General features: G+C 37.3%; 1 protein-coding gene across 4 annotated transcripts in view; it reads right to left on the bottom strand.

Moving 5' to 3' along the window:
* The window catches only part of ATP13A5 (ATPase 13A5), a 131458-nt gene that overhangs the window by 4725 nt on the left and 109187 nt on the right, over positions 1-17546 (bottom strand). For 3 of the 4 annotated variants that reach the window (XM_037838149.1, XM_037838169.1, XM_037838159.1), the window contains 4 exons: positions 17360-17432; positions 10222-10396; positions 7293-7495; positions 595-683 (listed from right to left, as the gene is read on the bottom strand). In XM_037838149.1, the coding sequence (XP_037694077.1) occupies positions 595-683; positions 7293-7495; positions 10222-10396; positions 17360-17432 (540 nt within the window). The remainder of the gene's footprint in view (positions 1-594; positions 684-7292; positions 7496-10221; positions 10397-17359; positions 17433-17546) is intronic. The other variant, XM_037838178.1, reaches the window with a different exon arrangement.

Below are 17546 nucleotides of genomic sequence, written 5' to 3'. Positions count from 1 at the left end.
TAGGTAACCATTTCATCATTTCACTTGCATATGGCTTGTTTTTGCAACAAAACTATAGCTAAGAGGTCACGAGCTAGTCCTCTTTCTTTTATTTTCCTCATCTTCTTGAGTCTAATAGTGAATTCAATAATCTCTTGATGAACTGAATTTTAACCCAGTGCACTTTGGATCAAATGATATCTCGTAAAATAAAACTCCCCATAGTCAGTATCACAGACAGAGCACGATTGCCCTTTAAATCTACTTTTTCTTTCCTTTGACAACTAAGTTATAAATAATTTCTACTATATTTTTTAGAAACTTAAACTTGGGGGATTAATTATTGTATTAATTTTATTGGGTTAGTAGAACATGGCAGAACAAAATATCCGGACATAATATATCAGGCATGAACAGGATATAAAGTCCCCAACTGATAATAATAATATGAAAATAATCAGAGGCTAGCATATTTGAGATCCATAAGTATTATTTGCCATTCTATTAAATGGGAATAGTCTCACAATACTAGTGGTCACAGAGGATGTAATAATAACTGGCTTGCAATACAAACATGGTCCTATTGCACCAGATATGCCAAAGATTACCACTTACCTCCATTCCACGGTATACAACTTGAGAATCAGTAAACAGAATGAAAATTGTGAGACCCAAGGCAGATATCAGAAGAAATGAGAACACATCTGAAGAAACACCAAACGTTATTTTTAGATGCTAAAAGAACATTTCATATAATTTGGCGCACATTGCAGAAACACTTTTCTCTGTTGGGCAAATAACAGATAAATCTTCAGATGTTTTGATATATTCTCATATGTTTTAAAATATGTTCTAATGCTTATAAGATAAAGGTGATATCCTAAAATCTTTCCTTGAAAGGCTGGGTGTAGAAAATTGTTAATCACATGCATTACAGCATCCTCCATAAAGGTGTTAACCTTAATGACGATTCCTAGGGCATCCTGCAGTGACTGGCCCATCTAAACGTCACCAGAGAGGCCCTGCTGCATTATCACCTGCATGTCTCATGAGCCCTGTATGCCTGGTTGAACAGTCTTCAAGGCAGTACCTCGTTCCTCCTTGCTGCCTACAGAATAAAGTACAAGGCGCTTTTATTGACACTCAAGGCCTTTCAAAATCTAGTCCCCATTGCCTTTCTAAACTGACCTCCTATTGCTCTCCCTTATAGGCAATAGGAAAATGAGATCACAATACCTGCTTTTTCCTCAGAGGCCTAACTCTTTCCAGCTTCTATGGCTTTCTTCACAAAATATTCAGTGTAGATAATATTTTTCCTCTGTCTTGTGATGTTCCAATTTTCCTTAACTTAAAAAGCCCAGTTCAAATGCCACTTTCTCTTTAAAGACCCTCTAGTCCTCCCTCACAATATTATATTTCATATGTGTATCACACTCTGCTTTGACATCATCTTATGTATCAAATAGACTATAATGACTTGAACATGACCTTGTCTCTGGTTGTCTGAGACCCTTAATAGGAGTAAGTGAGAAACACTATGTACATCTGTTGGGTTCTTTTTTTCCAATCTGCCCAAACTGGCTTTACTTCTGAGAGCTGAACTTCCCAGGATGCAATGTGCTGACTTCACTGTTCTTATCCCCCCAACCCCATCCACTCTTGCATTCTTCAGAGCTTTAGCAGGGCTCTTAGTAGATGGCGATTTATAGATGTTCTGTGATAGGATTATCACCTTCAGTTCAAAACAGGAACATTTAATCAGTGTTACCAGGAGATAAATGATTCTTACAACCCTCAAATGTTATTAAAAAACAAACTAGGCTGAATAACATTCCATTGTATGGATCGAACACATTTTATTTCTCCATTCATCAGTTGATGGGCACTTGCAGATAATGCTGCTATGAATACTGGTGTGCAAATACCTGTTTGAGTTCCTGCTTTCAATTCTTTTGGGTATATACCTAGTAGTGGGGTTGCCAGGCCACATGGTGGTTCTATACGTAGCTTTGTGAGGAACCACCAAACTGTTTTCCACAGCGGCTGCACCATTTTACATTGCCACCAGCAATGAATGAATGTTCCTATCTCTCCGCATCCTCTCCAACACTTGTTATTTTCTGTTTTTCTTTTTTTTTTAATAGCAGCAATTCTAATGGGTGTGAAACGGTATCTTATTGTGGTTTTAATATGCATTTCCCTGATGGCTAATAATGTTGAATGTGCTATCATCAATTTTAACAAATGTTCCACACCAGTGCAAGTTGATGTTGGTGGGATGGTGTATAGGAATCCTGCATTTTGTGCATGATTGGTCTTAAACCCACAACTTCTCTAATAAAAAGAAAACTAGTTTTTTTCTCTTATACTCCCTCTACCTATTTATTTCAGTATTGGTAGTCTACTGGCTCCCCAACTCTATTCAGGTCTATACCAACCTGAAATCTAAGGCAATTGCCTGTCTACAGCAGGTTCTATTTTTCAGCCACACGAAGTTCTCTTGTCATCCCTGAGTACCTACACCCACCCTCTTACTCATCCATGCATCAATTTATATATATACAACGAGAGGCAGTGCATCCCAGAAGAATAATCAGGTTTGCTTGGGCAGGATGTGAGGCAGAGTAGAAGAGTGGGAAGTGCAGCTCCCATAATAAAGCACTGTGAGTAGTTTGGTGGTGAGAAACCCTCAGAAGATGTCTGTGTGGATTTTTCGTTATTTCCTTTTTTGGAGTCCATGAACCCAGACACCAGGGAAGAAGAGGCTCCCATAAATGTCCCTCCTGATGAAGCTTGATACTCACAAGCAACTGGGCTGTATGCTGTGTACATCATTCTGTCCTCAGACTAGTGATCTAAAAGCAGGCCAGTCCAGGCCAGTGCACAGATGAACAGTGTAGAGACAAAATTATAAAGCCCTCCCTCTTCTTTAATTCAGCTTTGACTGAAAAACATAATGAAGAATTGAATGTTGCCCTCCTCAGTTAGCTGCTGCTGATGAGGAAACTTAAAAGACTAGGGCTCTGTTGACACAGGTGATTTGGGAAAACAAGTCCAGTGTAAGCCATTACTTCTTTTTAGATGAGGAGAGGGTTACTGAATATTCATTGATCTGTTTCCATAAAATTTAAATCTATGCTTTTTCTATATCTTGTCCTAGAAAAGTTGAATTTCTGTCAAGGTTAAGAAAAAAGTTAAGAAGAGCAAAAACTTTCCTGTGATATTAAAATAAAATTACTTGTTTTCAAAGTCTGTTGACTTGTGACCTTGAGATTACATGATTTATTGTAAGTTTACAATTGTTGGAATCTTTGTTTATAGAACTTTTTTCATTTGAATTATCAATTTATGTTTGATACAGGAGTTTGAGCTTATCTACAACCTATTTTAAGTCACTATGATGTAAATAATATAGCTTTAAGTGACACAATTATATAAAAAGGCTTTGCAGCCATGATTGAAATTACTAGCCAACACCTATATAGGGCCTTGTAAAATGTATTCACAATGAAGAACTAAAAGAGGTTAATTTTAAAACATAGGGCAAACTCTTGATTTGCTGTGACAAGAGCCAAAGGTATCAACAAATATTTTATCAAAATTAAGAAATTTATAAGAAATTCAGGAAGTTTATAGGAAATATAAAATTAGAAGACCTTAGCATGCTTTTAAAACCTTTATCAGACCAGCTATACCAAAAAGTGAGGCAAGAACATAGAGAATCTGAATATATAATTGTATATATAATACACACATAATATGTATAGTTGCTGAGACTGATTTAATATAGTAAATGGACATTTGTAACTTAGGAATACTAACTTAGGATACTTTTCTAATATCTATGACTCATTTAGAAGAACAGAGTTCAGGGTTTATGCTATGTGATGTAGAAAACTACGGTAAATTCTCCAAAGAAGAAATTTTCTAATTTCACAAGAATGGAAAACATTCATGTATTACAAAGTCAACTCAAACATTTACAAAATAAATTCAAATAAAGTAAAAGAGAGACAATGGATAAAGCAAAAGGCAAAAATTAATAAATTAGAAAATAGAAAAAACATGGAATTATTATATCTGAAAGCTGGTTCTTTAAAGAAAACCAGTAAAAAATAAATTTCTGGTAAGAATAAGTGAAAAATAACACATATAAACAAATTAGAATGAAGACATAGTAAGAGTTACAGAAAGCATTAAAAATTACAGAAAAGTAACTTCAAAACTCTATGCTAATATTTGGTAATCTCAATGAAATGGGATTATCTGTACAAAAAATGAATGTTTTTTTAAAAAAAAAACAAGTTATAGAAGAAGATAACCTCAACCAAACCTTAAAAAAATAATTCTCTCAAAGGAAGGATTTGGAACCAAATGAATTTACTAAAATTTTCAAGGACTATATAATTCCTGTCTATAAAACTTTTTCTAAGGAAAGAAGTCAGAGTTTTCAAGTCTAATACACAAACTAGCAAAGCACTACACAAAAAACTGCATACAAATCCCACATGAAATATAGATGTTTAAAAAACTATAAAGTTCCATTTAGTAAAAATATAATCTTCCACAAACAAGTAAGATTTGCTCAATAATATGAGGATTACTTAATATTAAGAAGTTTATTTAACATGACATATTCTGGCAGTAGGTCAAAGAAGAAAAGTAGTAAAGTCATCTCACTAGATGATGGGAAGGCATATGATGAAATACATCTCCCATTCTTGATTTTTTTAAAATACTGTTGATTAACTGTGAATAGAAGGGTGTTTTCTTTGTTTGATGTAGCCCTATCTTGAATCATATTTACAAGTGAAAATGTTAAGAGTATTCTTAATAAAGAGTGGAATAACTGTTTTTACCACCATTATTTAACATTGTTCTGGAAATTCTGGATTATACACCAAGAAAATATGAATGAAAATTTTAGCTATTGGAAAGGAGGAAGGAACATTATTACTTGCAGGTGATATTAACTGACTCTCTAGGACACCAGAGAATCAAGGATTAATAGCAAAGTTCAGAAAGGGTTCTGGATATAAAATAAATGTAAATTATATTACAACTCTCCTATACATTCATGACAACCAGTTATAAAATACAATGGGAAAAATCATTCACAATACAAACAAAAACATAAACTACACAGGATTAATTTTTAAAATAAATATGGAAGATTCACAATGGAGATAACTACAAAGATTTACAAAGAGACATCAAGGAAAGCATGAATAAATGGAGACCTGACACATTCCTCAATGGGAAGACTAAACTATGTAAACATATAAATTCTCCCCAAAGTATCAAAATCCCAAAAGGAACACTTTAAAAGCCTGACAATATATTCTAGAGTTTATTTGGGAAAATGTACAGAAAAGGAAAGTAAGAGATTTTGAAGAAAGACAAATAACAAGGATACACTAATCTTGCCAGTTACCAATCTTATTATAAGACTACAATTTTTAAGGAATAGTGGCAGATCAAGAATGTGTTGGCATATCAATGGCACAGAAAAGTTAGTCTATAAATAAATTATACATGTATATATATTTATACACACATACACATTTATAATATATAATATAAATTATGTATATAATAAATCATAAATATAGGTATGATAAAGGTAGCATTACAAACAGTTGGGGAATAACTGGAAAGAAGATAAAATACTCAATGATCAATAAACTGCTGGGAAAACCGTTTGACTAATTGGATGAACCAGGTTGATGCCTATCTGAAACTGTACACCAAAATTAATATTAGATTTTAAAAAGAATTAAACAAAAATAAAAAGCTAAATAAGTGACAGTATATCTGATTTTGTAATTAGAAAAAAACTTTTTCTGCATGGGGCATAATACCACCAACCAACAGAAAAAAATGAGAAAAGAATATAAAGAGACAATTCACAGAAGAAGAAATGTCTCATAGCATGAAAATCTGTTCATCCTCACTGGCGATCAAAGAAATTCGAATTAAAACCGAATGAGAAGTTTTGATAGTGGATGGTGATGATAGCACAACATTGTGAACGTAATTAAGAGCACTGATTTATCTATTTGAAAGTGGTTAAAAAGGAAAATTTTATGTTCCATATATGTTACTAGAATAAACAATAAAAAACAAAAAACATAGGACTGTACAACAGAGTGAACTCTATTGTAAATGATGGACTGTAGTTAACAGGACAATTATAAAAATATTCCTTCATGAATTATAACAAATGTAGCACACTATATTGCAAGGTGTTAATAATAGGGTGGTTTATGGGAACTCTGTATTTTATGCATGCTTTTCTGTAAACCTGTAAGTTCTCTAATAAAAAACAAACAAATGAGATTTCATTTTTTATCTTATCAGATCAGCAAAATTTCATTTATGTAGTACCCAGTGTTGGACATGTTATTATCAAGCAACTTCTTTCAAAAATAGATGATAGGAGTGAGAATTGGTACAAACTTTCTAGAAAGCAATTTAAATTGTATGTCAAAAACCTAACATTTTCACATGCTTTCACCAAATAATTGAACTTGGTTATCCTAAGGAAATCAGAGGCTAGGTCAAAGTGATTTTCCAAGTATGTTTTCCACAGCATTATTTATAATATTAAAATACCAAAACCAATTGCCTGATGGATAGAGTGACCACATTCCTAGTTTGCCATGATACTCCCTGTTTGTCTGGTACAATTGCTGTCATTCTCCAAAGTGTCCCAGTGTGGTCGGTAACAACAAGGCATCTTCTCTGGCTTTTCTGGCTTGAGACCTCAATTGTAGCTTCTAAGAGCTGTTGCTTTTTTGTTGTTGTTTTCTTTGTTTTATTTTAAAATTCTACTTTGATCAATACATTGGGAGTGTAAGTAGGAATTTTTGAGCAGGTAGTATTCGGCCATTTGTATAAAATGCCTCATTTGGTTCTCCTCACAGGACTGGGAGGTGTGTAATTTTACAGTGAGGAAATAGGGGGCATAGAATGGTTAAAGTAACTTGCCTAATGTTATAAGGCTGTAAAGTGGTCAATTTGTATTTGAATTGGTTAGAAAGGTTTTTATGAAATATACTGATATATATACACATACATACATAGGTATATATGTGTATCTTAAGTGGCTCATTCAGTAATGTCTGAGCTTGTCTGTAAACAGATTTCTGCCCGTGGCCTCTATCACCTATGACCATTAAAATTCAATAACCATTTTGGAGTAATGTACTGTATTCTTCTCAGCTAATCACTTCACCAGTGGGTTGCAACCATGAGGAGGGTGGGGAAGGGCAAAGAATATTCAGAAAGAAATATTAAATTCATATACTTACAGTTTGTGTAGATGGGTTTTCGAAATGGCTTCCCCTTAGAAAAGACAAATGCTGTTGTGATACAGTTGACGGTGGCGATGGGCCACAGAGTAGTAGTCTCAAAACTTAAAATTGAACCAGGAATCAGAGTTGCATTTCCAGTCCAGTTTCTTTCCAAGCTCACATTTGTTGAGAAATTATTTTGGTTAGCCAGAAAGCACTCCCTACAAAAGAATCACCAGCATTCGTGGGACTTTTCACTCTGTTTTCATTCATCCGGCATGGGCGTGGTAGTTAATCACTCCCAGGGACCTCAGCTCTTGCAAACTGTTCTGGCCAGTAACTACCAACACATTTTATTCACCCCTTGCAGAAATGAAATTCAGAGAAAGTCAAGATTGTTCTTTGTCCAGCCCTCCACTCAGGGCAAGTGACCTGTCCTGAAAGGGCCTGGATGACAATTTTCTATGGCATGCCTTCCAATTCAAGGGGTAAGTTAACCATGTGAGTGAGTGAGTGTGTATATGTGTGTGTGTGTGCATATGCTGCTTTCTCTTTTCATGGACTCATGCAAGCTTCCAAACTTGGGTTCTGAATTTGAGTCTCCTCTCTGTTCTCACCAGACAACCAAAGGATTGTCCTACAGATCTGAACATGATACTCTCCTGCTGAAGATGGGTCTATGGCTTTACTTTGCTAATAAATTAAGTTGAAACTTCTCAGCCTGGCAAAAAGGCCCTTCGCTCTCTGATTTCAATCAGCCTTTCTCATCTCGTCTCTTGCCATGCTCCCATGCTCCTTGTATTTCAAACATATAGGATTATTCCCTTTCCCCCATAATTGGACATGCTATTCCCTCTACCTGCAATGCTTTACTCGGGATAATGTTCACCTCTCAAACATTATTACATCTAAAATATCTTTGCTTTGGCTGGCAAGTGGAGCTAGTGCCCAGTGTTCTTCCCTCTCCTGCCTCGTTGAGCTCAAAGTTTGTAATTATTAGTTTACAGAATTTTTATTTTCCACCCCTGTGATGTGAGGTCCTTGAATGTGGAAGTTGTTTTTTGGTTTTTTTATTTTCCTCAAATTTACAATAAATCCTTAGCACCTAGCACAGTGGAGGCCACATAATTTTTTCTCAGACAAATGTTTGTTTACGATATGGGCTTTCCAAGTCCTGATTAATCTACTTGCAATGTTCATTTTCTTCAATAATAAAACCCACAAATAAGTTTCCTGACAGCTTCCTGTTGGGCTTGACACTTAACCACCGTTACACTGTTTATAGATAAGACTCATTTTCCAACTGTGAACTCAAATGCAGACATACGTCTTATTTTCCTTGGCTTCCCAGGGTCCAGAAAAGTGTTTTGCAGATAGTAGATGTTCAGTTAGGGTTTGCTGAATTAATTAGGGAAACAAGAAATCAGTAGTCACAAAGCATTCTTGCACAAAGGGCACAGAGAGATTAGATGGCCTAAACCGTAGCATTTAACATCAAAGAGTATATGGTCCAATTCGCTTACACTGTGGATAAGAAAGTTGGGGCCTAGCATGGCCCAGCTCGTTAGTGATAGAGGCAGGACTACCCAGAACTCCTCATTTCCTAGATTACACTATGGCAGCTCCTAGATGCAATCAGAACTTTACCTTTTTGAATAGAATCACTCCAATTTGGAGAAAAATCTGGTTTTGAAACTAAAGAAATTTTATATTCCAGGTAATATTTGAATCACTGTATTTTTGGATCTAAATGAGAATCTTAGACATCATCCGGTAGTTGTCAATATGTTTTTTACTGAATTCTGGGGCTCTGCTGCCTTCATGATCACAATGAAGTGAGGGGGAATTTGTACATGCCTTACTTCAAAAGATTAGGTCTCTTCCCATCTTTTTTTTTGGTGGGGGATGGAAGGAAAATTTGTCAGAAAAAAAAAGTTTGGACACTTATGGTATAGTTTACCTTAAGTCACCCTTACTTTATAGTTAAAGAAATTAAAGCCCAAAGAGGTGAAGAAACTTGCTGAGTCCCATTGATAGAAACAAAGCCAGGATCAGGACCTCGGCCCAATGACTGGCTGTGGACTGTTCCGTCCCAGTCATATCAATGACACTGTTATGGACTGAATCATGTCCTCCACAAAGACAAGTTCCAGTCCAGACTCCTGGTCCTGTGGATGTGAACCCATTTGTAAACAGAAAATTTGAAGATGGTATTAGTTAAGGTGAGGCCAAACCGAATCATGGTGGCCTTAATCCAATATGACTGGAGTCCTTTTAAGCAGAGGAAATTTAGACACAGTGGGAGAGCAGGAGCCAGTATGGCCAGGTGACGGAGGCAGCGACTGAGTCAGGGATCACCAACAAGTCACCACCAGAAGGCCACAGATTTCAGAGAGAGCGTGAGCCTACTGACACCTTGATTTTGGACTTCCAGCTGCTAAAACTATAAGACAATAAATTCCTATTATTTAAGCCAGCCAATCTGTGGTACTTTGTTATAGCAGCCCTGGCAAACTAAGACAGACACCATCAGCTAACATTTTTATTTTAACATGTACTTAAAAAAACCAAAGTAGTTTAAGCAAATCTTTCTTGTTATATGTCTATGTCAGGAATAGCGAATTGCAGCCCACCAGCCAAATCTGGCCCTCAACAGGAAATGTATGGCAATGCCTGGTCTTTATGATACCCAAACCACCAAGAAATTAATATATTCAGTCAGTCAACCAGCTAAAAGCCAGTGTGATAGCTCTTTTACTACCCATTCCACAGCACTCCAGCCAGTAACTGTATCCTGTGTTCTGTCCTATCATTTAGATTTTTCAGTGCACAGATGCAACTTTTTAAACTAAAATTTTAGGGTATTTTTTCAAACCAATTTGTACAATTTCATTGGCTACTCATTGTATAACCCCTCCAAAAGGAAAACTAAGAAACTGAGCTTTACCTGTATCTGGAGACATCACAATACCAGGGTTGCTGCTTCACACAGAGAAATGCACAGATCTGGACAATTAAGGTGAAACAGGAATTCAAAAAGATTGACAGCAGCAAAGGAGGAGAGAGGAGGTGTCCTGCCGGCCGATATGGAGCCAGCTTTGGATGGGCATGCGTTGAACTCACTGAAAGACAAATGCATTTTTTTCTGTTACCATTTCATCATTGAGAATAAAGGTTGAGCTGCATATTATCTTGAACCTTATACCAGAATTTCAGTTTCACAAATGTGATTTGAAGGTTTACATCTAGACAAGCATATTGCCTGGTTGCAGACCTGGTTCTACCATGTTTTGGTTTCACTTTCAGAAATGAAAAGTGATAGGTTCAAAAGTTCTGTAATTAATAAATTTATCATATTGCATGGCGCAAATTTTTTTCCACAATCAGACTGAACAGCAATGGTATATTAAAGAGAATGTTGGCCTTCCACATGAGAGAAGCAATACTAATATTGCTTCTCGGTGGTGATGGGAAAGTAGAGAGTTAGGTTGAGGAGAGTAAGGAACCACCTAGCTAGACTATGCATCATATGCTGAGTGGTTTAAAAAAAAAAAAAGCATTCATTCTGTTATTCATTCAGCTAACATTCATGAGCACTTCAATATGCCAGGAACTGCGTGAGATACTAGAGGTGTGTTCTGTTCCCTCATGGCTGTTTGTAAATGGTTGACTGGTAGTACACATTATACTTGGTTTGGAAAAAGAGCTCATAAAAAGCTTTGCTTCCAGATGGTAGTGTTAAAATATATTGCATTTTTGATCTTAGAAATTATTTTTTGAAATCAAAGTGGTTGGCAATGAACAGAGAGTAAAAAGAAGAACTCCAAAAAAAAAAAAAAAAAAAAAAAAGGATGATTATATCCTTCAAAGAAGCTACACATTCTAACAAGTTGATGAAAATGAAACACACCATTTTCCAGAACAGGAAAGGAGCATGGGAGGTCAGGAATTAGAAACACCACATTTAAAGGTTTGCACTATAATCTTCCCTTTTCACTGGTCTTTATAACTATCACTTCTTCCATTTTTCATCGGTTTTTTTGTTTTTTTGTTTTTACTGTAGAAAGGGAAGTAGGGTGTGTATGCTTAGGTTTGTGTTCATACATTCTGGGGAGGGGTGGCAGGGAGTGGGTATGCAGTTTAGGATAATGAAACGTGAAACAGGTATTCAGCTTGCTCAGTGTGTGTTCTGGGGGCAATCACATAAACTCTCTGGTCCTTTGCTTTGCCATGTGTAAAATGAGTGTGTTGAAATGTCTAAATGGTCTTAAAAGGCTCTCCTAACTCAGTTATTCTTATGTTCTGTGAAAATTTAAGGGATTGTCCTCAATAATTCAATCAGTGCTTCCCCAGGAGGGGGCTGAACTAGAAGCTGTGGGGGTTGCAGAGATGAGGAAGACAGCTCTCCTGCCCTGAAAGAGCTTGAAGTCCAGTGGAGGGCAAGGGTGGGTATACAAAGAAGGGGGATACAATGTGTACTGTGGTCAGTGCTGAGGAGAGGAGCAAAGAAACTGCCCTCTGAGGTCACAGAAGGCAGAGGCATCAGGGCTTGGGGTTCTCTCTGCCTTCCAGCATCCAAGGTAGAATGTGGCCCTAGAGTTCATAAAGAGGCTATCAGTAGAAGAGGGACAGATATAATTCCATCTCTGACCTCTACTTTGATCATCTCTTGCTCACATGCTTGTGGTAGTTTCTGGCCTTTCTTTTATACAGGGACTGTGGTGAAGTGAATTATTGGCCTCATATTGGTGAAATGTACTTCACTACCCCTTAAGTTTGGGGGTCACCATGTGACTTGCTCAGGCCAAAGAGATGTTAGCAGAGGCTTGAAGCATGCTTGCAAGGCTGGGCTTGCTCTCTGGATCTCCTGTAATCTGCAATGAGAAGATTATGCCCTGGGTTCTGTCCGTTCAATCTGGACCCCAGAATGAAAAATGTGGCACAGACTTGAATCAAACCCAGAGCTTGGATCAAGACCAAGTGATCCATATTCTAGAGGAGAGCTGCTCATCTGAGCCACCTAGGTCAGCTGAACCACAGTCAATTATAGACTTACAGATGGGGAGAATACATGCTTGGTGTAGTAAGCCACTAAGTTTTAGGGTGGTTTGTTGTGCAGCATTATTGTGGCAGAGAATATTTTAACTTTTTCCATATTACAGACTCAATAGTTCCTGAAAGGGAATCTGTGTACCTGACTATAAATAAAAATAAAAATAACACCTACTATTTTAGGGCACCTACTAGGTTCCAGAATCTGTACTAAGTGTTTTAAAAACATTATCTTTAAGCCCAGACTTCAATTAGTGATATGAATGAAGCAGGTCTGGTTAAGACCAGGGCAAGCCAGGCCAAAGGGTAAAGGTTGAAACGGATTGTGTTTTAAAACTTCAACTTCCATATGAGACCAAGGGAAGAGATATCTATTTGGTACAGGATCTAAATTTTCTAAACAGTACAACTCTACAGTCGATTTGTTCAAACACCACAATTGCATGGAACTTTGAATAGGAAGTGAGATATGGTAGGTTAGTATAGGCTGGAGTGAAATAGTGACACATCCCAGAGAAATTTGGGCAGATAATAAAAAATATATTTACAGCCTCCCCCACCCCTGCCCCGAGGATCTGGGGGAAGGTGTGGATGTGTTGGACATCCTCACCTGGACTGCTGTTGATGTTGTCATAAACATTGGGACTGGCGGTTTGATGTGCTGAGCCCTCGAGCATGGAACTTGCCCTTATGAAGCTCGTTACTGCAAAGGAGAGTCTAAACTTGCATGTAATTGTGCCTAAGAGTCTCCCCCTGCGCACCTCTTTGTTGCTCATATGTGGCTCTCTCTCTCTCTAACTGAGTCATCTCGACAGGTGAACTCGCTGCCCTCCCCGCTACGTGGGACCCGACTCCCAGGGGTGTAAATCTCCCTGGCAATGCAGAATATGACTCCCGGGGATGAATGTGGACCTGGCATCGTGGGACTGAGAGTATCTTCTTGACCAAAAGGGGGATGCAAAATGAGACGAAATAGTTTCAGTGGCTGAGAGATTTCAAATGGAGTCGAGAGGTCACTCTGGTGGACATTCTTATGCACTATATAGATAACACCTCTTAGGTTTTAATGTATTGGAATAGCTAGAAGTAAATACCTGAAACTACCAAACTCCAACCCAGCAGTCTGGACTCCTGAAGACAATTATATGATAATGTAGATTACAAGGGGTGACAGTGTGATTGTGAAGACCTTGTGGATCACACCCCCTTTATCTAGTGTATGGATGAGTAGAAAAATGGGGATAAAAGCTAAAGGACAAATGGAGTGGGATGGGGGGATGATTTGGGTGTTCTTTTTTCACTTTTATTTTTTATTCTTGTTCTGGTTCTTTCTGATGTAAGGAAAATGTTCAGAGAGAGATTGTGGTGATGAACGCATAACTATGTTATCATACTGTGGACAGTGGATTGTATACCATGGATGATTGTATGGTGTGTGAATGTATTTCAATAAAACTGAATTTAATAAAAAAAAAAACATTATCTTTATTTACTTAAAAAGCAAAGAAAAATAGGTATCTAGCTTCCATTCTAGAGGTGAAGAACTGATGTTCAGAGAATTAGCATACCTTGCTTAAGGACCGATAGTGAGTGACAGGTGGGTTGATGTAAACCCAAATCTATCTGATGGCAAAGCCGCATGTTCTCTGCTCTACAGCATATTCCAGTATCATGGATCCCATTATTAAAGAGAGTAAAATGAGAACCCTGAAATACAAGCATGGCTGCTACTATTTATCAGCAGCCAGAGGAACTTAATTTGAATTGTCCAGGTTTCTTTCAAATGTTGATGATGTATTTTATCAGACTGCATGCAGAGGAATGCAAACTTGTGAAGTGTTATATCTTTTTCAGGATTAATCATTCCCTCCTCTGAGTTCCACAGCACATTGCTCATATCACTGCTATAATGCAGGGTGTCTTGCATTACATCTAGTCTTTTCCACATGCATTTAGCAGACCGTGAGCTGCCTGAGGGAAGAAACCTCGTCTCATTCCACTTTCTGTCTCTTACTGAACTTAGCACAGGGCCTGATGCCTGAGAGTACTTAGCCATTTTCAATTCTATTCTCAAAGAATAGTTTGAAATTGTTCAGCATCATTTGGCTATAATGTCATTGTGCTTTTCCTGAGTGATTGGTCAACTCTATTTTGTGGACATTGTGAGTCACATAAATCAAGTTTCAGGAGGATCATGAACCCACCTAATTTATGGGCAAAAGTTTGAGGGTGCATCAGGAAATTTCCAAAGTGAAAAGATCTGCATCTTTCATTAGAATCTCAAAGGGGACCAAGACACAGGAAAGGTTATAGAGTCATTGAAGCAGGAATGGAATTTATGTAAGAGATATATTTATATCCTCCACAGGCTCCTTTTCTGGAAACTCCCTCCTCCCACATGCTGGAGTGCTTGGCCTAAATGGATCACATGACACCACTCCCATCCACAGAAATAATTGGCCAAGAGGTGGGTATCTTATCCAACTTGGATCAATACATTTTCTCACTCAAAGCCTTGCAACTGGGACACTGAAAGACCAAACTAATTAGCTGTGGGAAGATGAGCAGAAAGGTCATAGAGACTCAGAACCAGGGCCACCATTTGTGATCATTTGCAAAATGAATAAATAGATGAAGTCAGACATAACATTAACAATGGAGAGAAAAAGAAAGAGACAAGAAGTTCTCTTGGAAATAAAGTGGTCTCTATTTTTAACCTTTCTGTGTTCTAGCCCTTCTAAAGTCCAAGTGCTTCAATGTTCCTGTTCTCAACTTATTTTGAGAATTATATTCTTTAACAACTGCCATCTTCCTACCCTCTATTTTCTTCATCTAGTTTGAGTGATTTTTCCCTGAAGATAACAGAGATGTGACTAGAATTCCTTTGAAAATGACTGCTATATAGATTAGGGTCAAATGCCTGGGCCACTTTCAGTAGTAATTGGACTTTAAAGCATGTGTTTTCTTAACTGACCTCCCTCTTGGCTTCATCTTACTTTTCTCCTTGACTTTCTCTTTAAGGTATTGTATCTTGACCTCCCAGCTGACTTTGTACATTGCCTTAAAATGAACAAGAAAGCAGGGGTATAAAGAAGTAAGTAATAAATAAATACTTTAAATTTGTGATGGTAATGTCTTTTCCTCTTACTAACTCAGGCTAACGGCCACAAGACTTAACCTGGGAACCTGGAAATGTAGGAGCCTTGGTGAAAACGATTTTATATTCATCATCTATGGTGGACTGATTTGTGTACCCCAGTTTGGATTGTTCTTGGTCTTGGTCCACATTCTGGTGGGGGGGGACCCACTGTAAATAAGATCTCTCCAAGATGTTACTTCAATTAAGGTGTGGCCCAAAAGAATCAAGCTGAGTTTTAATCTGGATTACTGGAATTCCTTATAAGCAGAGGGAAAGTCAGAGGGAGAAAGAAGCCACTGAGAAGGAAGAAGTTGGAAGCCAATGGAATCCGGAAGAGAAAGGAGAAGATGCTACAATGTACATTGCTATGTGAAAGGAAAGCTAAGGGACCCCAAAGATTGCCAGCCAGCCAGAAGATATCAACCCCAGGAAGAAGCAAGACTCTGGCCTCTGAAACCATAATCCAGAAAGTCCTGTTGCTAAGACAAAGTCCTGTTGCTTGGTATTTGTTTTAGCAGCTAGTAAACTAAAACATTGTCCAATTGTCATTGACTCCTAATGGCAGCAGATGAATGTCCATAATTCTCAGCCTGGCAGTCAAGATTCTCTGTGATATGGTTCCACTTACTTTTTCAAATTGTATCTCCTGCTATTTCTTTTCACATACCCCACAGTGTTATTAAAATTAAAAACCCATATCCCATATTTATCAGTTCTCTCTTGCTCAGGCTGCTTCCTTCTACTTCATATGCCCTTCTTTTAGCAACAGAGATTCGAAATTATCCATCCTTCTCGTTTTGTGCAAATGCTATATCTTCCATGAAGCCATCACTGGTATCTCTCTCTTTACTCCATTGCTATCTCCTCCCTAAAACCCCTTGACAGAAACAATGTCTCCTTTCTCTGAACTGCGAAAGCATCTGCTGGTTCTGGCACCACATTTGACTTGCTATCACCTGTCTTTATGCTGAATTGGCACTTACCATTTGTTGTCCTTAAATATGAGGCTCAACCAAGTTCTCTGGATAACAAAGCCCCATTCAATATCCTCTTACAGTGTTCATCTCGAACTATGTGTATGGAAAAAATATTTTCATGCTATGAACATTTCAATCTTAACAATCAAATTTGATGTCACCTACATCTCTGACTGATACTGATAAATTTTGTTATTGGGTTGGTACAATAAATGACTTCAGTATCAGTTTTATGTTTTAAGATGCTACCTGAAATTCTCAAGGTTATTAATATCCTGCACTGCCTGATGAGTTATATGTTATTTTTCATAGTACTCCCATTGTTGAACAAGGAAAAAGAGACAAGCCATGCCATTATTTTTCTTTGCACTCTGTTTCTCACTTATTAAGAGTTAGTATCAAGCCCTAAGTTCCTTGATAGAAAATACTTTATCAGTGTCATCTCAGAGGAAGGAGATGAGCAATAGCTGCTGTAGGCCACACGTTGCTTTGAGAGAATTCCACTAGAACAAAAGACTAGCACTTTTCTCAAATGTCAAGACCTAACAAAAATCTGGTTTCATGTCAATGTGAAGCATAGCTGAATACTGAAAAGTGACTTTTGGGTTTAAAAAATTTTTCTTTCTAGATTTCTTGTACATTTCCCTCTCAGACACAAACCTCCAAAGAACTCCAAATACACTGACAATTTCATGAGGCTAAAATCTATTTGCTATCAAGATATTTTAATCCCAAGTCTGGAGCCTTCCAGGCTAAACTCATCCCCAGTACCAACTTTCCAAAAAAAAAAAAAAAATCCACAAATAAACAGATATTATTAGTTATGGTGCATCTTTCTCAAAATCTCCTATTTTTATGAGTATCTCTAGAATTTTTCATAGATAAATACAAATAATACAGTTTACTAAAGAGCTTACTTGTTAAGCAGACCATCAAAGTGATGGCTACATCTTGCATGAGATACTGATAATTCCCAAAGAGTTGCAGTTGCTGAAAAGAAAAGAAAAGTGAATATAAGCATGGCTTCTGCCATCATAGCATTTTTTTTTTATCATTTCTACCACTTAAAATAGGAAGAAACTGTTACTTTTCTTCCCTCTTTAT

Source organism: Choloepus didactylus, chromosome 1, assembly GCF_015220235.1.
Source record: "Choloepus didactylus isolate mChoDid1 chromosome 1, mChoDid1.pri, whole genome shotgun sequence".
NCBI lineage: Eukaryota > Metazoa > Chordata > Mammalia > Pilosa > Megalonychidae > Choloepus > Choloepus didactylus.
This window is presented reverse-complemented; position numbering and strand designations above follow the sequence as displayed.